Source organism: Coptis chinensis, chromosome 6, assembly GCF_015680905.1.
Source record: "Coptis chinensis isolate HL-2020 chromosome 6, ASM1568090v1, whole genome shotgun sequence".
Lineage (NCBI taxonomy): Eukaryota > Viridiplantae > Streptophyta > Magnoliopsida > Ranunculales > Ranunculaceae > Coptis > Coptis chinensis.
Genome location: NC_141461.1, coordinates 86,285,020 through 86,311,144, shown reverse-complemented (window position 1 = coordinate 86,311,144; position 26,125 = coordinate 86,285,020). Strand labels below are relative to the sequence as shown.

Sequence of the window (26,125 nt, the reverse complement as noted above, 5' to 3'; positions counted from 1 at the left end):
TGAAGAGTTGTTGAAATTAATCTAGTGACAACTTTTAGTGTGTGGATCTACAATAACATTTGTATATTTGTCTAGATAATAATCATTTTTGTCTATATCACTTTTTTTTTATAGATAAAAAAGATAAAAAAATGTGAACCCTTAGGAGTACCATGCGGTTTCTAGAGATACGATTCTAAAGCTATTCGGTTTGGATAGTGGACATGTGAGACTACAATTTTTGTTTTTGTTTTTTTAGAGAGAACAAAGTATTTGATTTCAAAGAATTATAAATTGAAAATCAAAATCAAAAGTATTGTGATCTACTTTTTCTTTTATTTATACTAGTTTGCTAAGCCCAAATTAATTTAGATGACACTATTAAAATGAGGTAGTTAATGTAATATTTCCATAACATATGTTTTTTATATGTGCTAGAAGTGCGTACATATTGAACTCTATAAATTTATTTTTGGCCCCAAAATAAGCCCACGTACCATCCCACCTTTCATTTTAGAAACAGTTGCTAGTTTGCTACTATTTTTCTTTTGTGATAAATTTCATGTTTGTGTATATGGAATTTATAAAATAATGTAAACATGAAAGATCTCACTGAGGAGCTACATCATTACTTAAATCAATATCTACGTATTCAAACAAGTGCTGTGAAGTTAGATGTTATTCTATGTAATTAGATGAAGTCCTCAAATGCCTTGAACACAGTTTCATCTAATTCTCCCTTCATCCTCACATTTAGCACAAGTTGCATGTCTCCAATCAGCCAGTCAAAGATGTTACTAATCCTCACGTGTGCCTGTCCCAATCCAAACTTTGCAACGTTGTCCACTACTACGCCATCGATCGATAGAAACACCACACGCTTCACTAAAAACCTATCGAGCCACGCCCTTACCCTCAACCGCAAACCGGCACTCTCAATCTTCCCTAAGCTTCTCCACTGATCCACATGATCCACATCAACATATGTATAGTTGTGTAATGCAAGGGGAATGGCTGGAAAGAGGTTGATCAAACTGATGCCACTTCCTCCCATCTCGCTGCAACCAAACACTGTGATGCTAGACAATATATGTGACCTATATACAGAAACAACTACGGTTGATAAATGGATGCATACAAATTAAGCTTTAGAATTGGTGGTCCATAAATATTATATTAATTGATATGCAGAGCCTAACAATGGAAAGAGGTCTGACAAAGAATCTTCCATAAAATCTTGTCTCAATTCTTGCTCATACATCCAATAATATGAAAATCAGTTGGTCGCTTAATTAACCTATGGCGGTGTTAATTTATCAATTGCCATCAATACCATAGGAATTCATAAAAGGCTCGCCCATGGGTACCCAATTATCCAAAACCGAACTGGAACTGGAACCACCGTTTATGGCGGTTTTGGGTCCCAAAATTTCAAACCAGTCAAAAATGGGTTTTTAAAAACCGAATTGATAAAGAATCGGAACTGTTGGAATCGAATAGTAAAAAACCAATGGTATCGGAACCAATTATTATAATTTTGATATATAAAGTTTAGTAGTATTGTATTACACTAAATAAATGCAAAATCAAGAACATTATAATATATAGTTTTTGTTTGTGTGTAAAAGTTTACTAAATATATACAGCATAATAGTTAATGCGTGTTATTAAATGCATATTTTATCATATATTAAACACGTGCATTATAAATGTTAATAATAATATCAACGTCCACACATATACTATGAATTATTTAATATACTATATATATGATAAATATAGTATAATGTATATATATAATATATACATGTGTATAAATGTGATTGATATATTACATGTGTATATATAATATGATAAATACGTGCAATGCTAACTAACGATATAATTGTGATACGATATATGTATTTATTCTATATATGACGCATGTATGTATAATAATGTACACGTGTATATATAATTTATTAGATATACTTAAAGTTTTTAGAAAACTTAAAAAAAACTATTGAATTTAGGACTATTACTTACTTTGAGAATATATATTTTATAAATTTATGAAAAAACCGAAAGACCCAAACCTGCTAAGAACAGTTAAAAATAGTCCTAGGTGGGATCTTTGCCAGAAAAGGGTATCAGTACGTTCAGCTTATCGGCAGTGCAGTCATGGGGAAAACAACAAATGAGTTAGTGACAACTTAACTAGAATAATTATTAGTAATTATGAAATCATGAAGTGCCAACCAATTAGTTGCATATGGTCACCCTCACCACCCCTCCATGAAATAACATCAACTGCTGTTTTAAACCAACCCCAAACTCTTTACACTGGCGCATCTGATGGCTCCATCATCTCCTGGGCTTTTTCTTCCACTCATTCCGGACTGGTATTAATTCCAACTTGTTTTTTTTTTTTTTTTTTTAAAAACTGTTTGATCAAATTCCCCAATGAACTCATACGATTATATATATATATATATTTTTTCAATGTGCAGGAGGTCTGGCCAATGGCGATGTTGTGTGGTCATGCAGCTACTATTTCAGGTCTTCATATTTGCTCTCCAACCACAGGTGACGAGAATTTAACCAATAATGCATTAATAAGTGCTTCTACTGATGGTGTATTGTGTATATGGAGTAGAAGGAGTGGGCATTGTCGGCGTAGAAGGAAAATGCCACCTTGGGTGGGAAGCCCATCCTCACTTTCTACATTGCCAATGTCCCCAAGATATGTGTGTATTACTTGTTGTACTATTGATACTATCCATTCATCTAATTATCAGAATATGGACCATGTGGTTGATAGAGAGTCTCAACAGAAAAGGACTTGGGCAAAGTATGCTGTGGTTATTGTCGATTCTTATACTTTGAATATTGTTCGGACTATCTTTCATGGGAGTTTGTCTATTGGAGAATTCAAGTTTATGGCTGTAGTTCCATCTGGAAAGTACATGGAGGTATCGTCTGTGGTATTGGCCGATGTGCATGGTAAAATGCAGTCAATTTTACTGGAGGAGTCTGACCAAGATGGGGATGGTGTAAGCAAACTGCGTAAAAGTATTTCTCATAACATGATGTCCATTTTGAACGAAGGTTTAACCGAGGGGGATCCCGTTGTATCAATATCGACCCAGGGAAGGCTCCTAGTGCTTGTATATAGGACCCACTGCGTATTCCGCTTAGTAGATACTGGGGCTGCTATTGGGGAGATTTCTTTATTAGATGGTCCCCTATGCGATGACGGTCTTCTTGCACAGTCTCATGTTACAGGGGGTATGTTTCTTGTATGGGACAAAGATTCCGAGGCATTAGATACAGACTACCAGCCCAAAGGTTTTGTAGAAAGCTTTGTTGTTTGGGATAGTAAAGGTGCTGCACTAGTGTATAAAGTTTCAGGGTCGGACGACACATTCAAGTTCGAACTGTCATTTGAGATCCCTGCTGTTTCTCATCCTCTTAATGCGAAACTTTCCATTAGTTTTTGTCAGATGAACGATTTCATTCTTCGTGTGGAGTCAGCGTGTTTTGCAGTGGAAGAATCTTTGTTTTGGAAACCCCACATCACAATCTGGTTGTCTCAGCAAAATGATGCACACGGAAAGTTGAACCAACAGTGCAAAATGCTCGGAGAAGGTGGTTTTCTTGGTGACTGGATTGATAGCTCCCGTTCTGTCTCTAGTGGTGAGTTGTCAAAGTGCAATGCTTCCATAACACAAACTGATGCAAAGGTCCAGGAAACATCTCAGAAAAATTTTGTTACAATTTTAAAAAGTGCAAATGAATTTTGTGGAGAAGAGGGCAACAGTAATCTTCTGCTCAAAGAGCATACAGTGTCATCTTCAATGGTTCTTTTTGAACATGTTTACGCTCCATATGCGATAGTTTATGGATGTTATAGTGGTGAGATAGAAGTGGTACATTTTGAGACCACTTTTCGGGAATTGCATTCTTCTGGAAATCCACTTTGTAAGGTGGAGCCAGGTGTATCTAAGCAATATTTCTCGGGACACAAGGGTCCGATATTGTGCTTGGCTGCACATCGGATGGTGGGAACCTCAAACGGACGAAATCTTAGTCGGGTCCTAGTATCAGGTAGCATGGACTGCACTGTTCGTATATGGGATCTTGATACTAGTGATCTCATCTCTGTGATGCACCATCACATAGCTCCTGTGCGACAAATTATCCTGCCTCCTCCCTGTACCGATCGTCCTTGGAATGATTGTTTCCTTTCAGTTGGGGAGGATTCTTGTGTCACACTTGCTTCCTTTGATACATTGCGGGTTGAAAGAATGTTTGCTGGACACGCGCACTATCCTTCATCAGTAGTGTGGGATGGTGCAAGAGGTTATATAGCATGTCTATGCAAGAATCACTTGAAAAATTCTGATGCAGTTGATGTCTTATGTCTTTGGGATGTAAAGACTGGTGCTCGAGAGAGACTCCTCCGTGGTCCTGCTTCTCATTCAATGTTTGACCATTTTTGTAAAGGTATCAACTTAAATTCTGTTACCGGCAATATATTGGGTGGAATAACCTCGGCATCTTCATTGCTTCTGGCAATGAGTGAAGATGTGAGTACACAATCTCCTTCTAAGCATCTTGAAACAGGGGTCACTTCATTACATACACAAAGGAAACTTAAAGATTTGACCGATTCATCCATTGCAGATCCTAGTGAAGGAAAGTCCGGGAGATACCTCTCCACAAAAGTAGATCAACACACTATACATCCTGTGAAATGCTCTTGTCCTTTCCCTGGAATTGCAACTTTAAGATTTGACCTTAGATCATTGATGTTTCCTTGTCAAAATCTCACAGAGTGTATAAGTAATAGTCATATGCTACAGAATGATCTTTTGTCGGAAAAGAGGCATGAGACTTCTAGTTCTATTGATAAGACTTCAGACAGTATTTCTGATGCACAAGAGAGCACAAGTGGTCCCATAGAATACCATGAATGGGTTAAATATATTGAAGGATGTGTCATACGCTTCAGCTTATCGTTTTTGCACCTGTGGGGTGTGGACTCCGAGCTAGATAGACTGCTCATATCTGAAATGAATGTCAATAGGCCAAAAAACTTTATTGTATCTCCTGGTTTGCAAGGGGATAAAGGATCCACAACATTGGCATTTCCTAGCCCACGTGCTACTCTTGAGGTATTTTGGATACTGTTGTTTTCTTATTGCCTATCTTCCTTTTTACTCATAGATATGAAAATTGAGGCCGTGCATTAATTTTCAGCTTTGGCGTTCATCTTCAGAGTTTTGTGCTATTCGGTCATTGGCAATAGTGGCCCTTGCACAACGCATGGTTAGCTTGGCTCTTTCAAGTTCAGAAGCTAGCAGGTATGAAATGTTTTTCTTTATGATTTTCTTCAGGATATACTTAATAGGTAAAACTATATGTCAATGCAACAATTCTCCAGCAATTTTTTCTTTTCTTTTAAAGTAGGTGAAACTGTGTTATCCCCCTTTCTATTAGTAAAGTTTCTTTTCAAAAACAATAACAACAACAGCAACAAAAAAGACGTGGTAATTTCTTCTGGAATGCCATATAAGAGTTAGGAGTGGATGGAACACTATGTTCAGTCCACCTTCACCTGTCTTATTTGTTTTAGAATGTTTGCATTCGTCTTTACCATCACCATGTAGACGTTATCAGAATAATTGCAGCATGGTTAAGGCATATTCACCCCGATTTTTATGTCCTCTTGTTCTGTGGCCCTTGTTTGATCTGATTTTTAATACCTTGCAGTTCCTTGGCAGCATTCTATACTCGCAGTTTTGCTGAGAAATGTCCGGATATAAAACCACCATCACTTCAGGTAGAATCTTATTGTCCTTGTCATTAGCTTGAAAGTCTTCTTATTTTGCTATCATCTTTAAAGGGTGGTGGTATTAGCAGTTTGGCACCCCATAAAGTGGGTTTGGAACCCCTTTCCATCAAGGGTATAACAAAAATGATTATTCCATTTCAGTCCCACAAATCCCCCAAAAACCCATTCCAAGGGGTGCTTATACTAGCAACTCACCCACCACTACTTACTAAAAAGTAAAAATGCAAACACTGCACACCATGGCAAACCACTCCCCATCACCACGACCAACATCAAAACCACCATCACCTGTTGACAACCACCATTACTAAAAATGCAAGCACCACACACCATCACAAACAACTCCCCCATCACCACCAACAACACCGGCGCCACCGCCACCACCACCATACTACATCATTAAATCACCACCATCACCACCAATTGTTTTTCTTTCCCTCTACTTCATTTATTGTTCCTAATTTATTTCATCCTCTGTATCTACGATGGAGGACGAGGAAGAGGAAGATAGAAAGTAAGAGAAAGAAAAATGAGAATGGAAGAGAGGAATAAGAAGAGAGTAGAAGAAGATGAGGAAAAAAAGTAGAGGAAAAAAGAAGAAAAAGAATAAAGGTGAATCCGAAAAAAAACGTGGTGGTGGTGAAAAGCGGGTAACAAAGCATTGTGGTGGTGCGGTTTTTAATTGGAAAAAACAATAGAGAAGAAGGTGGGGTGCTAAACTGTTGTGGGGTGCCATGCAGTTTTTCAAATTAATGGCGGAGTGCCTTTACTATGAAAATTACGCAAGGGGTGACAAACCAACTTTCTGGGGTGCCAATACTGCCACCCCATTTAACTTTTTAGCTAGGCATGGATTCCTCAATGATGGATGAGTTTTTGCTGATTTTCTTTTTTCGGAATAATTCTATTCTATGGTTGAAGATTATAGTTTGTTGCAGGAGAAGGTTTCCTCAGGAGGAACTTATGTTTAGTCGTGCACTCATGCTATTAAGTGGTTAATGGTATAACACTGATTTGTCTTTGTGATGTTATACATTTTTTTACAGCTTTTAGCGAGTTTCTGGCAAGATGAAAGTTTAACATGTACGAATGGCTGCACGCTCTCTGTTCCACTGTGCTGCCTCACGAGCTATTCCGCCCACTCTGTGTTCAGAAAGTAGATCAAATAACTCTCTTTCCAGTATTTCCTGGTGATGCAAGACAAGAAAACACAAACATATAAGTACAAGCAAAGTATCTGCAAGCAGCTCAGTGGAGCCAGACAGGATCACAGAAACAGAAGGTGATTCTCAGGTTGAGGAGTCCAGCATACTCACGTGGTTGGAATCATTTGAAATGCAAGATTGGATCTCTTGTGTTGGAGGAGCAAGCCAAGATGCAATGGCCTCTCATATCATTGTTGCAGCAGCACTAGCCATCTGGTATCCAGGTCTTGTCAATAAGAAGCTTGCATCGTTGGTTGTGCACCCATTGGTGAAGCTGGTTATGGCAATGAATGAGAAATATAGTTCAACTGCTGCAGAACTCTTATCAGAAGGGATGGAGAGTACTTGGAAGTCATGTATTTGTCCTGAAATACCGCGTTTGCTGGTGGACATATTTTTTCAGATAGAGTGTGTTAGTGGTGCATTTTCTAATTCAGCTGCACAAAGTCCAGCTGCAGCTGTTACTATCCGAGAAGCTTTGGTTGCTATACTTCTTCCAAGCTTAGCAATGGCCGATATACCTGGTTTTTTACATGTTATAGAAAGCCAGATTTGGTCCACTGCTTCTGATTCTCCTGTTCATTTAGTTTCTCTCATGACTCTCATCAGGGTTGTCCGCGGCTCCCCAAAACCTCTGGCTCAGTACCTTGATAAGGTATGTCAAAACCTGTTTTGAATATTATGATAGTGATGGATGGGGAAACCTCGATATTAGGGATCACGTACTCTTATTATCACATTTACAAGACTCAGGCTTAATATTTGAATTTTGATCATGAGGAAAACAATTAAGTCGGGATTTTGAATTCAAATTGTAATATACTATATTGATAAACCTCTATGCTACACAATGGATGTATAGCTCTTAAAAAAGGATGTGTATAGGAATAAAAGTTAAATGGATCTTTACATCCATAAATGGCTCAGTGATAACCAGTGATCTGTTTAAAGAATATTCACCACAGAGAGGGTGGAAACTATGATATCCCAATAGGCTGGCACCCGTTATCCCACTCATCATGTACCGTCCCATGAGAATCTTTCTGCCATTAAGATGGTACACGTAGACATCACTTTCTTGTTCATATATATATATATATTCTATACTGCTCTATACATAGAGTGGTGGTACACTTAGTATATCCATTCCTATCTTGGTCAGTCATATTGTAAAATTATGTGAGCAACTGAGCATACAGGCATACTATGTACATAGAGGTGACATAGAGATATTCTGGTTTCCTAGGAAGTCTATCTATATATGTATTGCATTAAAAATCATCTATTAATTTGATTCTGTATCTTCCTATGTATGTTGATAATATATTTTTAGTACTTTATCTTGATTGCTCTAACATTAAGACAGATCTGCAGGTAATTACTTATATTCTACAGACAATAGACCATGGGAACTCAGTCATGCGGAAAAGTTGCCTCCAGAGCTCCATGGTGGCCTTGAAGGAAGTTATTCGTGCATTTCCAATGGTATCTGTGAATGACTCGTCGACACGGTTGGCTGTTGGTGACGCAATTGGAGACATTCACAGTGTTACAATTCGGTATATGACATGCAAAGGTATTTCAGACAAGAAATGAAATATGAATATACTATTTTACTTCTGTTGAGAATATATGGCATGTGACTTGACACTTGATAATAGTTGACAAGATTTGGCTGTTATTTCAGAATGATACATGTGAACACTTATTTCATTATATCTGATCAAACGTTGAAGGAAATGGAAATAATTCATATTTTACTAAAACATGCTCGAACCTGGCTATCCTTAACTACTCCTTTAGGGTTATTGCACAGTTTGCTAGATGACCATGAATTTTTTCACTTCATCATACATTTCTTGTCTTTTTCTCTTCCTCAAGTTTTTGACTGACTCATCAGAATTGATAGGTGTGGACTTATTTTATCTTTAACGGATGGTGCTTTCACAATAGAGCATGTTGTACTTTTTGTAATGATTAATGATTAACTCTCACAATTTAGGATAATGTGATGTGATGTATGAGTCCCAACTTTTGTTCATTTGATTTTTTATTTGTACTGTTTTAGTTCGTTTGCCAGTGACAACACCGAGGCGGGGAGGAAATTATTTGTCTGGCTTATCCCATAATGGAACCACAACTAGGATTTAGAGAGTTACATTCCTTTGTACTATTTTGCTTTGACTTACTATTGAAAGCAATTGTTTTAGCCAATTAAAACAAATGTACACAGGAATTTTACCATTATAAACCCTGAATATTTTTTCATGTTCAATTCGTAATTACCAATAGTTTACTTAACATTCCACCATTTCAGCATACTTTTTTCACACAAATATTTCAATTTCTAGATTGATTAGAGTATGAATGAAATTGAAACCCAGTATTATAACCTTTAATTGTGATCATTTTTTTTTCCTGCAATGTAGTGTGACAAAGGTAAAGGTCCTGGATGGAAGTGGGCCGCCTGGTCTCCCAAAATTTCTTGGAGGTGCCTCAGAAATAACAGTAACACCTGCAATTTCAGCTCTTTGCTTTTCCCCGGATGGAGAGGTATGGCTGAATTAGCTGTAAACCCCACAAGATAGAGTACATAAACTTTGGTCAGTTGGATCTCTCAAGTCAATACTTTTCTTGGGGATCCATTATATATAGTTGTGTAGACAAACATGGATACACTAAGCAGATAAACTAGGAGTTGTCCCTCTTTGAGGCCCTGAGCCATCCTATAGTAACTATTTTGTAAGGATAGAAGAGACTACCTCCACAATTTGTAGAAGGCCCCTACCCCCTTTTTGTTTTTGAGGAACGGAGGGTTATCCCACCTTCACCAGGGATGGAATAAAGTTCTAAGAAAAAAAGAGGGTTGTCATACATTGGACTATCAGGACTCCGGTTCATCTTATAATAACTTCTGTGCCACATCTTGTAGGTGGTAGAAATCAAAGAGTATGTCCTCAACTCCGATGTTTGCATGCATGCGCATAAAACATATGCAGGGGTTTTTAATATTTTATTTTTGTTCTTTCTGTCGGTCAGTATCCTTAATTTTTTTTCACCTATATATGTCGTGTATTATGTACAGCAAGAAGAATTGTGTACATTACACTGTTGTTATCTCAGCTACCCACTCATGTTGTGTATGTATATGTCGTGATTCTTACTGAGAATCCTGTAACTGCAGGGACTAGTTGCTTTTTCTGAGCATGGCTTGATGATCAGGTGGTGGTCACTGGGATCTGCATGGTGGGAGAAACTAAGTTAAAAAACTTAGTGCCAGTTCAATGCACCAAGCTAATTTTTGTGCCTCCATGGGAGGGTTTCTCTCCTAAGTATTCCAGGGCAAGCATTATGGAAAGCATAACGGGACGTGATAAACAAGTTAACTCAGAGGTAGCTTCACAACCATGTCCTTAATACTACATTGATTACTCAGTACTACATTCAATTTTGAACCGGACGAGCTGACCTGGAGTCGGTGCTGTCCGTCTCAAAGAGTCAATGTTAATCAGTATCAGCAAAGAACCGGTGAAAATCGGTAAACTCGGTTAAATTGGTATTTAGAACCTGTTTGGTCAACAGATCATTGAATTCTATCTTAACCTATTATTGAATTTGTCAATCAGGGAAAAAAAAAACCCTATATTTGAATCTCAGAAATGGAAAGGAAAAGCAAAATAGAATTTTGAGGATATGCAGTGAAGTAGAAGTATAGAAAATTAGAAATACACACAATTGAAGTAGAAGTCATGAAAGAACATCAAGATACCTATTGGCCATGTTTTAATAGGTTACGTGGTGAAACTTTATTACAGAAAGAGTTGAAGGTGTTATTAGGAGCTCGCTGGTGCTAAAATAGAGTAGACCACTAGAGAATTTCTCTCTTGGCTTATCTATAGCGTAATCTAGGCGATTTCCTTTCAACAATGATGCGCTGGTTCTTATGAGCCACTGAGTGGAACTGTGATCACTATGATTGTATCCTATCGAAAACGGTTCCTAAAACTATGAGTACCATAAAGGAATGCATAGAAATTAAGCTTTGGAGTTGGTGGTCCATAAATATTAGTTTGATCTGATCTGACTAAATGACTACTACTGTTGATAGAAAAGAGTCAGAAGACTGTGTGGACAGAGTAAGATTTATGTTTGCAATTGAGTGGACCTCCGAATGAACTAGTCTTCCTACACCACAAACACAGAGATCTCCAACACTGACACTGCAAGACAAGCTAAAATCAAAATTGAATAAGGGAGAAGATAGATGGCTATTTGGTATTCTCCTACTTTCTGGCTCACAGGTTTTGTCAGTTAGCCATCAGGCTTGACTGGGTTTTGGATGATAACAAAGTAGTACTAGTAATCTAGTATCAGTATATAGGACACATTGATTGTGTTGTGAAACAAACTTGGGTTGGCAGATGAAAACGATAGTTATGTAATGGGGAAAGAACAACTTGCTGAAAAGGCAACTTTTTCAGTTGTGTGTATGCCTCATTTCTTTTGACAATTATGGTGTATGCAAGTTTTGTTTAAACTAATGTTGAATCCAGTTATTTATGATGGTTTCAGTTTTGGTGTTGAGAAAGTGGTTCCAGAACCAAGATAATAAGTTCTAGTTCCACCGACTTGGAAATATGTGGCTTATAGTTAAAAATCATTGAAATGTTGAATGAAAAAGTTATAATGGAGATAACGTTGTTGTTTTATAGTTTCTTATTCTGCCGTTCTAATTCTCGTTAAGGTACCAACCTACGTTAAACCTGCACTTACCATTGAATTGAATGTTTACAGTTCATGGTTGGTTTAGCATAATTTTTGTACCCTAGTTTTATCTACTTGATTAATGAGAAGGATCAGATATGTATAATAAGGTGATATGTGGCTTCCGGAATTGGAAATTCTAATTCGATCGCAGTCCTACCTATAATAAGACTAATTGTTTAATATGTGTGCCAATCCCGATCATACAAAATGGTTTCACAACCCATACTTACAGATATATGAATGTATGATAGGCAGACTCTTGTAAGCATATTCGACAACAGTATCTTTTCTCAAGCCACATTTTTCAAGAACTTTTAAACCATAATGTGCTCTGTTATCTACTTCTTGTTTGTTCCATGTAGTCTATGGTTCTATTTAATCAGATAACAGGAAAAGCTCCAACGCTGTTTTGATTTGTATTTGTTGCAGGAAAATTCAAAAGGTTCAAGTGATATAAATAGTCCGAGGTTATTGATCTATAATCTTGATCTTTCATATCATCTGGAATGGGTTGGAGAAAGGAAAGTATCGCTGACACGACGTGGCTATGAGTTGGGTACCTTCCAACTGTAGACATTATATTCTACTGGTCAACTCAGGAAGATTTTGAAAACGTCAGTGCAGGAGCTCTCGATGCAGTTCTGTGAGATTCTACGCCTCACTTAACAGCAATCAGCTGAGTCTCCACATCCAGGTGATTTGCCCAAGGTTGGTTATGAAGAAGTCAATATTTCAAGCCTTCGTTTGACAAGTTGAAGCTCATGCAAATGAGTCTCCACATCCAGGTGATTTGCCCAAGGTTGGTTATGAAGAAGTCAATATTTCAAGCCTTCGTTTGACAAGTTGAAGCTCATGCAAATAACTGAAGAATTACAACAAGGATTGAGATGTTACTGATATTAATCTTAAACTGTGTTTTTGAGAGGTCACTTATTCAGTATTTTTAGCTTGGTAACTACTAGTATATACTAGCTTTCGAACCCGTCCTACGAACGGGTGTCGTTATATTAAATTATTGTAAATTATATTAACAACTATGCATAGCTATGAGATATGAAAATTATATTAATCAGTCATTCAAATTTCTTGCACCACTCTCTATAAAAAGGAAGCACCAAACCTTGATAAAATTTATCGACTTGTTTTTGTTGTTAGGTTTAATAATAGAAGTTTAATTAAAGTTTTGTGAGAATTCCTAATGTGACAAAGATAATATTGAAGCTACTTGAATAGCATGACATTTTTAATCATAATAAAAAAAATTATGATAAACACTACTTAAAATGCAAACTATATTTGTCGAGACATTTATTCCTCCTACATATAATACAAACATGTTTTAGGGTTATTTCAATGCATTTGTATTAAGTTTCTGATTTTTCATTAATTATTCTTTGAGGTTAGTTCAATGTAGTATGTTGCATTCAGTTTCCAATTTCTCATTAATTATTCTTTCGAGGTTAGTCAAACGCAGTTGTATCAAGTTTCGATTTCCGTTAATTATTATTTGAGGTTAGTTAAGTGCAATTGCATCCACTTTATAATTTCCGTTAGTTATTCATTAAGGTTAATTCAAGATGCATTTACATCCAATTTTTGATGTTTCGTTAATTACTCTTTTGTGATTTGTTCAATACATCCGCAGATTCGGTTTTCGATTTCCCATTAATTGTTTTTCTAGGTTAGTTCGATAGTTTACAATTTCTAGTTATTTATGTTTTTGAGGTCAATGCGATACAGTTACATCCGGCTTTCGATTTCCAGTTCACTATTCTTTGAGGTTATTTCAATGCATTTGCATTCAATTTCTGATTTTCCGTTAGTTAATTTCTAATTTTAGTTTAATGCAGTTGCATACAGTTTATGATTTTCTGTTAATTATTATTTGAGATTAGTTCAATACAGTTGTATCCAATTTCCGATTTTATGTTAATTATTTTTTGAGGTTAATTCAATACATTTGCATCAAGTTTCTGATTTTCTGTTAATTATTTTTTGAGGTTAATTCAATGCATTTAGTTCAAATTTATAATTTTTCATAATTATTCATTTAGGTTAGTTCAAACAGTAGTTTCATCCCTTTTTCAATGTTTTGTTAATTAGTCTTTAAGATTAGTTCATTGAAATTGCATCTAGTTTCCAATTTTTCGTTAATAATTCTTTAAGGTTAGTTCAATACATCTGCATATAGTTTCTAATTATTTATGCTTTGAGGTTAGTTCGATGCAATTACATCATGTTTTTGATTTCCTGTTAACTATTCTTTGAGATTATTTTAATGCATATTTGCATTTAGTTTCTGATTTCCCACCAATTATTCTATGAGGTTAGTTCAATGCAGTTGCATTCGATTTTTGATTTTCTGTTAATTATTGTTTGAGTTTAGTTCAATGCATTTGCATCTGAGGGTTTCCTATTAATTATTATTTGAGGTTTGTTTGATGTATTTACATACCGTTTACGATTTTCCGTTAAATATTTTTTAAGGATTTGCATCCAATTTCTAATTTTTTGTTAGTTATTCTCTGATGTTAGTTTAATGTAATTGTATCAAGTTTTCGATTTCTAGTTAATTACTTTTTGAGTTTAGTTTATTGTATTTGCATAAAGTTTTCGATTTCGCCCGTTAATTACTCTTTGAGTTCAGTTATGTATTCGAATCTAATTTTCGATTTTCTTTTAATTATCTAATATGGTGTGTAATACCAACTTCTACTGATCCATCTGTAGTGTCCTTGCAAACATGACATAAAAAATAAATTATATTTGATTTACTATGTGGGATCATCAAAGATTATCCAGTTCCCGATTTCCCATTAATTATTCTTTAAATTATGCATGACTCACTATGTGAAATTTGCAAAGATTATCTACGAACGGGTGTTATTATATTAATTATTCTAAAAAATATTTACAAATATGCATAACTATTATATATTAATATTATATTGATTACTCATCCAAATTTCTTATAACATGGAAACCTTACTCTCTATTAAAAAAAAACTCACCTTTGATAAAACCCTTCAACTTCATTTTGTTGTTTAATAATATAAATTTGATTGAAGTTTTGTGAGGTTACCTAATAAGGCGAAGTTCATATATATTGAAGCTACTTGAATAGTAAGGAGTTACCAGTCATACGGAAAGAGATAAGATAAATACAATTTTAAATGCAAAACTATACTTATCAAGACATTCTCACAACATATAATCTAACTATGTTTTGAGGTTAGTTCAATGCATTTGCATCCAGTTTATGATTTTCCGTTATTTATAATTTGAGGTTAGTTCAATGCAGTTGAATCCAATTTTTGATTCCCGTTTTTTTTTTAGGTTAGTTCAATACAATTGCATCTAGTTTTCGATTTCTCGTTAATTATTCTTTGTAGTTAGTTCAATACATTTGCATCCAATTTTCAATTCCCTATTAATTGTTCTTTGAGGTTAGCTCAATGCATTTCAGATCTAGTTTCGATTTCCGTTAATTATTCTCAGAAGATTAGTTTAATACATTTGTATACGGTTTCGATTTCTCATTTATTATTTGATAAGGTTGCATTTGTATTTAGTTTTCGATTTCCCGTTAATTATTGTTTGAGGTTAGTTCAATGAATTTGCATCCAATTTCCAATTTCTCGTTAATTATTTATTGAGGTTAGTTCAATACATTTGCATCCGCTTTATTTTTAGAGATTAGTTAGGTCAAGTAGGTTGCATCCTGGGTTTCCAATTTTCCGTTAATTATTCTTTAAGATTAGTTCCACGCATTTGCATCATGTTTCCAATTTATAATTAATTTTTCTTTGAGGTTAGTTCAATGCATTTGTATCCAGTTCCCGATTTCCCGACAATAATTTTTTTTATATTAGTTTGATGTATTTGCATCCAAGTTTTGATTTTCCGTTAATTATTCTTTGAGATTAGTTTAATGCAGTTGTATCCATATTCCGATTTTCTATTAATTACTTTTTAAGATTAGTTTAATGCTTACTTTTGCATCCAGTTTTTGATTTCCCGTTAAATATTATTTGAGGTTAGTTCGATGCATTTGCATCTAGTTTTCGGTTCTCCATTAATTGTTCTTTGACGTTAGTTTCATTCAGTATTATATATGTTTTGAAATATTTGTCATTATTGCTTTGCCGTTATTTTTTTTTTTCTATTTTCTATTATATATTTTGTGATGTTATTTCTTGTATAATTTAATTTTTCACATGTAATTTGTTTTGGTTTGGTATATAATTTATTTAAGCCCAACTTCCATTTTAATCGAATCTCGTTATTCATTTGAATTATATATATATTGTATTTAATTGTGATATATATATATATAGTGTTGAAAATTTATAAATTTATAAATTTAATTGGAATCTGCCGTAATTATTATGACCAGAATTGTGATTTTTGGAATCCTTAACTATGAATAAATATTTAAATCCCATTGTGGATGACGCATCAAATCAAAGGGGTTTTAGGAAAATTATTTTCAGTGGAAACTATTGTTTTTAGCAATTTAATTTTTTTTGTCTCATTTTTTTTTTTCGTAATTAGCTATATTTTTTGGAAAAAGTTAGAGACTCTATGAAACTCTAGATGGAATTGTTTTTTTCGTAATTAGTTATATTGTTTAGGAAAAGTTAGAAACTCAATGAAATTTTATATGAGATTGTTTTCTTATTTATATGATTATATCATACTTTTTTATAAGTAGTAATAGAGTTTAGAAAAAACTGGAGTCCCTGCGAGTGTTACAAAAAATAGATTGGCGAGGGTGTAACTATAATATATATATATAAGAAATTGGAATATGTCATAATTATTGTGGTCGTAATTGTGATTTTTTGAATCCTTAACTATAAATAAATGTCTAAATCACATAGTGGATGTCGCATCAAATCGAAATTGTTTTAGAAAAATCGTTTTCGGTGGAAATTATTATTTCATAGTTAAGGATTCAAAAAATCACAATTATTCATATATTGTGGTCGTAATTGTGATTTTTTGAATCATTAACTATGAATAAATGTCTAAATCACGCAGTGGATGACACATCAAATCGAAATTGCGGTGGAAATTATTATTTTTAGCAATTTAGTTTTTTGTTTACTATTTTTTTTTTTCGTAATTAGCTATATTGTTTAGGAAAAGTTGGAGATTTTGTGAAACTCTAGATGTGATTGTTTTTTCATAATTAGCTATAGTGTTTAGAAAAAGTTAGAGAGTATATGAAACTCTAGATGAGATTATTTTTTTATTTATATCATACTTTTTTATATTTAGTAATAGAGTTTAGAAAAAAAATACTTTTATATTTAGTAATAGAGTTTAAAAAAAACTAGAGTTTTTGTGAGGGTATAATTATAATATATATCTAAAGATAAAGATAAATATTTGTTTCCTATTTTATCTCTTATTTTTTCTTAATTAGTCTTGACACGTGGACACTCTAGAAACGCTTCCTCAATTGAAGAGGGTAGAACTATAATGTACTAGCAATTCACCCGGCCATGCCGGGTTTGTTTCATTGTATGCTTTTCATTGTATGCTTTAAACGTTTGGGTTTACCTGTATTTTGGGCTTAATTTTTATAAAATTATTAGAGTCAACTATACCTAACTGGCTTAGTCCATTTTGGCGACATGGGAATGTAAAAAACGGGAAGAAAAACAGTGAGATGGAATGATAGATAATTGGGGAACCTTTATAGTTTAAAAAAAGAAGAAAAAGAGAAATCTGAAATTTGCTGGAAAAAAAAAAAAAAAAAAAAAAAATATATATATATATATATATATATATATATATATATATATATATATATATATATATATATATATATCAGTTGAACCTCACATTTCAACAATCTAAATGAATAATACTATATAATATCCGTTAAAAACCACTGACGAATCTTACTTAATATACTACTCAAATTATGGGCAATAGCAGATGATCTTGGTGGATTTGAACCACCATCTCTTGGGATGTATTTCACATTCAAGTGCTCTTCCATTGAGCTAAAGATCCACTTTAAAATGCCAATTTGAAACATAACCAAAGTTAAAAAGGAAATAGACAATAAATATTTAGAAAGGAAATTAAATAGTTATTGATCAGACCGTACCTTCACTCTTGGAGAAAAGATATGTTACCAGTAGCCCCTATATCCGATGACTCTAACTAACACCTTACCTGTGAAGCACTAAATAAAAACAACGAATTACAGACCTAAGCACATTACGCTTCCGTGTGTTGTATATCACCTAACAAAATGGTTAAAAGATTCATATTACTCTGCCACTTTACTGAAGCAAAATTGATGATACCTTCTCTTCTATTTTTTTTTTATCTGCCTCATCAATCGATTGGGGCTTTGTGTAGCAATGTGCTAATAATACAGTAGCAAAGACTCATTCTGGCTTAGTACAGTAGCATACCAATGTGCACAACTCAACAGTCCAACCACCAAGTAAACCTCCAATATGCTTTGTCCTTGTGTGCACTTACTACCTTGTGTTGATCGACGTAGTCCTAGACATCTACTAACATCAAAGAAATAGACTCATTACTTCAATACATATTAAATTATACCTATAGTAATGCACAACCTCCATTGGACCAAGTTGTACAGGTGCACTTGTCATAAGCTGTAAAACCATATCAACTAAGTCAATTAGTTTCCATGCAAGACATTTAGGAACAACCAAATGACCAATAATGTAATGGGAGTGATAAAAAAAAAATGTGATGATTATAGTGAATGGGACTATCAAGTACCTATATTTAATTAAAGAATGATTATAAAAAATTAGACAACATAAGAAGCAAATCTGAAATATATATATTTGACAAAAAATACGAAATACAAATAAAGGCCTTACAGTAAGAATTTTGCAATGTGGATTCTTGATGTAATCGTTGTGCTTCCACGCCAAAGCTCCTTGGCCATTGAATGTGCCCCCTCCATCAATTGTCATTCTTTCGATATATTGAAACTTAATCCAACCATCACCAGTAATAAGATTAGTTGGCGCCTTAACTATCCCTTCAACCTGAAACTTGACTGCTTGATACTTGCATTTTTGTCCCCCGATGAAAATTGTTACACCTGACACGTCCCACCTTCAGTGGCAGCAGAATCCTGACAGAGTGAACTTTCTTCCATAATGTGTTCTACTGTGTAGCTGAAAATTCAATTACTGAGTGGCCGTGATGCTAAGAATATCCAATTTGATTTCGGAAATCCAGTGTTGATTATTCCACAAGAATGGACTGCACAACAACTGGCTGAATTTAGTTTTCAATCAAAGCATAAAACATAAACAAATATTTAAACAGCATCCATAACTAATTTCATGATTTCATCTCTTTAATCAGATGCAGCTTCAAGCAATTGGTTTTCAAGTAAAAGAAGCCTAGATAGGGTAGTCCAAGTGTCCAACGAAGGCTGATCAAACCATACTTACATATCTTTAACAAAGTTTAGAAACAGGAAAAGAAAATTTAGATAACCATAAATATGCCCGGTGGAGTCCAATCTTGTCACTAAAATATCAGATATTTCATAATGGTCTTAAGTTTGTGGAAGTTATATGTTACAAACTATACCTACACGTGCACAACTAACACTATATTCATCCCTGCACGATACAAAATACAAATAACATCCTCAAAAACTTTCAGTTGCCAAATGCTAAGGATTCAGTTCTATAATTTAGAGAAAGGTACTACACCCAAAAGGGGAAATAAGATATAAAAGATAATGAGCAAACTGCAAAAGTAGCGGTAAAATTCGAGCTTAAAACAATTGCATCTCCCTCCCATGCACATGCCTCTTCCCAAGCTTTTACAAAGGCCTAGTATATAACACAGAACACACAAAATGCGATTTTGTAGGTATAAAACTCATTATATATAAAACTCATCCTTGAAGGTCATTGGTTATAGTTATTCCCCTGACTTGTAGGGCAAAAATCTTGGGCCTTACCCAAGCAGGGGTGAGTGCCTACCTGGGTTCTAGGCTTCCAGCACTCAATGAAACGAAAAAGTAAAAGAAATAGAGTAAAAAACTACTAACCTTGCTGCAGTCTATTTTACCATTGCCCACAACACCATACTTCCTCACATCAGAAACTTTGGTATAGGGTCTAGCTCTTACAGCCAATGCAAAGTGAAAGGCCAAACAAACCCATAGGAGAAGAGTTAAGCTTGAACTCATTATCTCTTCCTCTTCTCTAACCAAGACAAATCAAAAGTCATAAGTTATGTTATATTGGTTAGTAAGTGGAAGATCAAACGAACAAAACCGAAATCCTTTTTGTTTTTGCGTTTTGGTTATGTTTTGTGGCAATGCTAGATGTACTCTTTGCTTTTATAAGGGAGTTCATCAGCATTAATAAGGCTCGAACACATAATTCTCGAGTATTTATTATTCTCTGATTCTAATATGTGATTCTAATTATAATGAGAAAATCTTTACTGTGGGCCAGAGTGGAACATTTTTGGATATATTTCTAACTTACCATCAGTATTTTGGCCTTAAATCTATCTCGCATAATCCTCTTTATCATATCTGTTTCTAAAATGAGCCAAAACTTCATATATTTTAGTAGTTTTTCTACTTTCAACCGATTTTTTTTCCAGTTTCATATTGGCAGTGATCATCAAAAGCATCAAACAGAAGGGTATAATAAGCAAGACTGACCTGAAGTTCCACATCCTTTATTATAAGCAAAGCTCCTTTACAGCCAAGCTCATGCTGGAGAACTTTTATCTGTAAATGAAAAATACAAAATTAATAAACCCATCTCTTAAAAGCATGTAATCCAAAGAAAGAGAAATTAGAACATTAACACGTACGTGGACTCGGGCAATTAAATGCTTACCCTGTCTTTATCACGAGTGCGTTCCTGCAAAATCAAATAAAAAGTAGAGTTACATCCATCGTCAACTACGCCACACCCAAAACATAGTAATCCAACACATATAGTAAAAAGAACGGGTAAAAGCATACTGACTATTGTTATCTGTGCATTTGTTTGAGCAAGTAGCTGATTCTGTTGCTGAAATTTACTGCTTGTCTTGGTGTGGACTATGCAAATCAGAAGAAAGCACTCCACACATAATATGGGGGACTCCTGACGTACCAGTCTAGTTATCACTCCACAACTACTAAACCATCAAGAATTTGCCCAGTTTATAAGCAGCAATTACTTAGATTATGCTATGGGTGTTTAAGCTCTCTGTAAGCATCATTACACATACAATCTGATGAGACATGATGCTAAAGCAGGAACACCATTACACTAAAAGCATCATCTACTTACAATAGGCATATAATAGTCGTTAACACGTAATCTAGATTAATAAGTACCATTTGATTTTTCCAGTGTGAGCGTCGAGAGAAGCAAGTTGTTCGAGTTGAGGTGAATTGGACTGACCATACAATTCAGGTATCTTCCAAACAGCTGCTCCATAAGATTCACCTTCGTTTCCAAACAACATAAAATTATTACACTGACTAAACAATGCCTTGATCAAAGTCCAATTCATTACCAGTTGAGAAGACAGTAGAGAAAAGACGCGCATCGAAAGGACAAGATGCTAAATCCCAAATCTCATTCGAATGTGAAAACAAACCCTCGCAGAACTCTTCATTTTGTTGAGGTTGAGAACTCGTGGGTTTTGGATTTTGAGTGTTTTTATTTATTTGGTTAATAGTAGTCCAAGTATTTTGGGTTTTTGGGATTCCTAGTTAAAGTTAAAGTGGAGGAGTTTTTTTTTTTAAGATTCAAATTTTATGTTTGAATGATTCGTAGTTATCGCGAATCGGTTTAGAGATTAGGCGTGTAATTGTTTTGTTCTTATAATTTGTATCTCGAGAATATTTAGAGAATCTCGAGCAAATCCAACATTAGATATAATTTGTAGTAGGAACTGACTTGCAATTAATTAAAATATTGTCCTAATTTTTAATTAATTTTGTATACCAACTTAAAAATACTGCTGATGTGGCGCACTGAAATCCCTTATGAGCATTTTCGCCCACTGTGCAATAATGGTTTTAGATATATAAAGATAAAGATACTTGTAAATAGATTTAGCCAAACTGTTTGATGCAAAGGTGGAGATCAATACTTGAGTTTCTTATTCTTTCTCTCTTTCCAGAAATAAATTGAATTGGTGTTAAGTGTAGCCACGTGTCATTGATTGTGCATCAACTTTTATACAATCTCAATTCCCGACACTCAGTAGTATAATTGTCACTCGTTGTGATTTCACAGGTACCAGAAAGGACACTTACCCATGATGACATGACGTCAGCCCAATATAATCATTAATCAATCGCACAAGATAGTTGCATGAAACTTAAATGCCAACTTTGTAGGTGACTGGTGGCAAAAGCACGCACGAACTCAATTTCTCTGAAGCATTTCTTCAAACGTCTAATTTACATTACCCAAATGGCAGTTAGACTTCCAATCATATTCTCAAAAGCAGTTACATCAACATATAAACTACTCCACCATCTTAGAAGTTTGAGTAATGTGCCAGAAAACTCAGTCTATGGTGGCCCAAAGCCACAAAATCATGAAAAGAGAGTAACACTAACTCATTTAAGAAACAAACACAAGAAGGGAGAACCCATAACTGTAGTAACTGCATATGATTACCCATCAGGAGTACACTTAAATGAGGCTGGTATTGATGTTTGCCTTGTTGGGGATTCAGCTTCAATGGTTGTTCATGGCTATGATACTACTCTTCCTATTACTCTTGATGAAATGCTTGTTCATTGTCGCGCTGTTGCTCGCGGCGCTAAACGGCCACTCCTTATTGGTGACCTTCCTTTTGGTACCTATGAGTCTAGCCCCACTCAGGTAGTTTTTAAGATTGTTATATTTTGTCAATTGTGTATTCAGTGAATTCTACATGTTTCCTAAGGAAGTATTATTTAGAATTGTAAGCATTGGTATTCTTTATGTTTGCCCATACTAGAATAAGCATTGATTCTATTGATTAAAAAAATGACTCGTTGGATTTTGATCTTTTTGTTTTTATTTTTTACTTGTTGGCCCTCCTTTGCACTTTGTTCATGGTTAGTGATGCTCGAATCTAGTCATCCTCTGAATTTGCAACGGTCTTGTAGTTCTCTTTCGTGTTTCTGGCTTCACTGGTCTGGTGCCTGGTAATGCAAGTCGACGGAACGAAGTCTGTCTAGAAGTACACCTTCGTATTTACATAGATGCCTTTTGGTAGCTTGGTAAATACTTTGTTTAACAATTTGAACCACCTTAAGTTAATTGTCTTTCATGCTTGCAAATATTTGACTCTCAAATAGGATCTAACTTGTCCATGCGACTGCTCTAACAGAGCTTTGAAACTCTACTGAGTGTGATTCAATATTTTTTGATGTTGTTACCTACCTAGAGTCTAAACTGTAAATCTATTCTTGCATGTCCGATCTTGTGAGTTGATTTGGCTAGTTTTTCCTCATATGGGTTCAAGTTAGACATGCTCAACACCAAGAACTCTGACACCTTACTCTTTCTAAATTCATAGTGATGCATAATTGGTAAGAAGATCTAATAAGTAAAGGAACTAAGAAGCAAATATTTCTTAAGCCAATGATTCCATTGGTTTCTAATCTTAAAGCCTGGTTGTATGGTTTCACTCATGGGCAGGCAGTTGATACAGCCGTTAGAGTGCTCAAGGAAGGAGGCATGGATGCAATTAAACTGGAAGGAGGTGCTCCTTCTAGAATTACAGCAGCAAAGGCTATTGTAGAAGCTGGAATTGCAGTCATGGGACATGTTGGACTTACCCCTCAGGCAATTAGTGTTCTTGGGGGATTTAGGCCTCAAGGAAAGAGTGTTGCCAGTGCTGTGAAGGTCTTTGACTCTGAACTCTATATGGGCCTTTTTACTTTTCTTGTTCTGACTCGACCCAACTTGATTTCTCGCAGGTTGTGGAGACTGCTATGGCTTTGCAAGAGGCTGGATGTTTTTCTGTTGTCTTGGAATGTGTTCCTGCACCTGTAGCTGCTGCTGCTACTTCTGCCCTTCGAATTCCCACCATAGGCATTGGAGCTGGACCATTTTGTGGTGGACAGGTTAGCTCTTTTCTTGTTCTTCTCTAACTGTCAATCTTAAAATTAAAACTGTTGTGTATTTTAAAATTTGTTTCCTTTTATACAAGACGACAGACCAGTTACTTTTGATACATGGATAGAACTTGCATTTCTTGCAATTGTGCATATAGTTGGGGGACTTGGGTCTGCATTGGGTATAATAATTATGCATGGAGATTAACCTCATTGCAAGAGATCAATGTTTTCAAGGTTTTGACAAAATGGACACAAATTTGTCTCTTGATGATGTTGGACTTTATTTAACATTCATATTATTGAAACACTTGTCCTTGCACCAGAAATGATATTGTTTCCATAAAGTCTGCCTAAAAAAATTATTGTTCTCGAATGAGACACATCTAATGTGGTTAGAAATTATGGAAGACGCTGATATGATTGTCTCTGTGTAGTATATGTCTTACTGTAACATAGAAAGAATCCGTATGAGTTAATTCAAGTGTAAAGCATATGACTGGGCGCTCTACCTATAGTAAAAGGTAGTTACCCTTTTGTATCACTCAAAAGCACCCTGGATTCTCCTTCATTTTTTTCCTTGTCTCTAGGTGAACTTCATTGACCAGAATATTTGACTTGTTTGGACTGCATGGCACGTAAATTTGCAGGTTCTAGTTTACCACGATCTGTTGGGGATGCTTCAACACCCACATCATGCCAAGGTATGTACAAGAAACTCTTGTGTATTATCAGATTTCATTGGAACTTTTATTCTCAGAGGTCCTTTTTCAACATCTCGCAGGTTACGCCAAAATTCTGCAAGCAATATGGGAGAGTGGGTGATGTCATCAACAAAGCTCTATCTGAATACAAAGAAGAAGTTACAAATCGATCATTTCCTGGTCCTTCTCATACACCTTATAAAATCAGTGATTCAGATGTCGATGGATTCTTGAATGAGTTACATAAAATGGGTCTCTCAGAAGCGGCTTCTGCTGCGGCAACGGCAGCTGAGACAGCTGAAACAGCCAGACTCACAGAGGTTAGCAACCCAGTTGATTAGTGAACAGTGGAGATCTAAAACGGAAGTTTTTCTTCATTTTGCAATTTTTTTGAATTCTGTACACATTGTAGGTCTCTTAGTAGAAAGCAAAAATTGGCAATAAAGGCAACTTAAGTATAGTAATAGCAGTAAAGAGGCAACTTAACAAGTTTTGAGAAGCTTTTCTTGAGAAATAGTAAAGCACTTTCATTTTCCAGCAAGCAATTTTGAATGTCTATGATCAAATGAAACTCGAAACAATCTGATTATTAGGACGCCTATGGTGTGCCTTTAGTCAGTGAAAAGAACAATTTATGTTTTCCTTTCTGGTTTTTGTATTTTTCTTTCCTTTTTTTTTTCATCCCAGAAAAAAGAAATCAATTGGCTTCCACTTCGCTATGAAAATTTTGTCCAGCAGTAAAACAAACTCGGAAACTACTGTGCGGAAATCCCGTTTTTGTCTGCCAACAGGAAAGCAGCTTCATTTGCTCCTTCTAACCGGTCATAAAAGCTTGTCAACATGCATCTGCATGTCTTTGGGTGTTCTTTTAAAAGTAATGGTTTGATTACCTACGTCCTTCTGAACCACAAGACAAGAAATCATGTTCGCTAACAGTAGCCATGGAGCATGCTCAATGCCCCAGCAGACCAGCATCATTGTTATTTGTTAGTTATTTCCTTACAATGCGGAGGCTGCTAGCTACAAACTATACCGGTCATTTTTTGTAATTCCTTCAAATTCAGTCATACGTTCCCTCTACTTGACTACTTGTACCCTTTCAATTAAGCGCCACCAGCAGCAGGTGTTGTTTTCCATATAACGAATTTAGTAGGCTAATAGATATTACAAATGTTGGTTTTTGTGGTGGTAATAATAAGTGGAGGGTCAAGTTATAAATTGGTCATAGTTTCAGGCAACGCTGCGAGTTAAGGGAGAGATGTGGCTTGTTACACCAAGCTTCTGCACATTGTCTTAGAGACTTAGACTCTTAGTAGTGATATCACTATGAGGCCAGATTAGTAGTGATAACGCTATGAGGCCAGATCAGTTGATCACGTTGCAATCTTAGGAATTGAAATTCTATGGAGGAAAAGTGAGGGACTGGTTGTGTGGTCAGCAGCTTGGATCATCTACGCCAAGGAGCCCTTTTTAATCTCTACTTTGAGGCCAATAAGGATTTGGTCTGACATTTCAATTAACTGTGCCAACA

General features: G+C 35.2%; 2 protein-coding genes and 1 long non-coding RNA gene across 4 annotated transcripts; 2 read left to right on the top strand and 1 right to left on the bottom strand.

Moving 5' to 3' along the window:
• The first annotated feature begins 2,038 nt into the window (after positions 1–2,038).
• On the top strand, positions 2,039–12,878 carry LOC147495075 (uncharacterized). The gene is given in 12 exon segments (XM_086569563.1): positions 2,039–2,360; positions 2,469–5,135; positions 5,221–5,324; positions 5,734–5,803; positions 6,862–6,894; positions 6,896–7,675; positions 8,395–8,578; positions 8,581–8,596; positions 9,450–9,573; positions 10,205–10,282; positions 10,285–10,413; positions 12,217–12,878. Coding segments are annotated over 12 exon segments (4,485 nt in total). The 5' UTR covers positions 2,039–2,204; the 3' UTR covers positions 12,361–12,878.
• A 4,730-nt stretch (positions 12,879–17,608) lies between these two features.
• LOC147495074 (uncharacterized) lies at positions 17,609–20,483 on the bottom strand. 2 transcript variants are annotated; one of them, XR_015200422.1, is made up of 3 exons: positions 19,865–20,460; positions 18,669–19,059; positions 17,609–18,434 (listed from the first exon to the last, which is right to left on the bottom strand). It is a non-coding gene; the product is annotated as an uncharacterized LOC147495074 (long non-coding RNA). The 2 variants fall into 2 exon arrangements; XR_015200421.1 differs by lacking the exon at positions 17,609–18,434 and having other exon boundaries at positions 18,608–19,059; positions 19,865–20,483.
• A 1,419-nt stretch (positions 20,484–21,902) lies between these two features.
• LOC147495073 (3-methyl-2-oxobutanoate hydroxymethyltransferase 1, mitochondrial-like) lies at positions 21,903–24,950 on the top strand. The gene is made up of 5 exons (XM_086566254.1): positions 21,903–22,667; positions 23,472–23,678; positions 23,753–23,899; positions 24,541–24,594; positions 24,675–24,950. Exons 1-5 carry the CDS (start codon positions 22,251–22,253, stop codon positions 24,933–24,935), a joined length of 1,086 nt encoding a protein of 361 aa, XP_086422380.1. The 5' UTR covers positions 21,903–22,250; the 3' UTR covers positions 24,936–24,950.
• Positions 24,951–26,125: the final 1,175 nt, after the last annotated feature.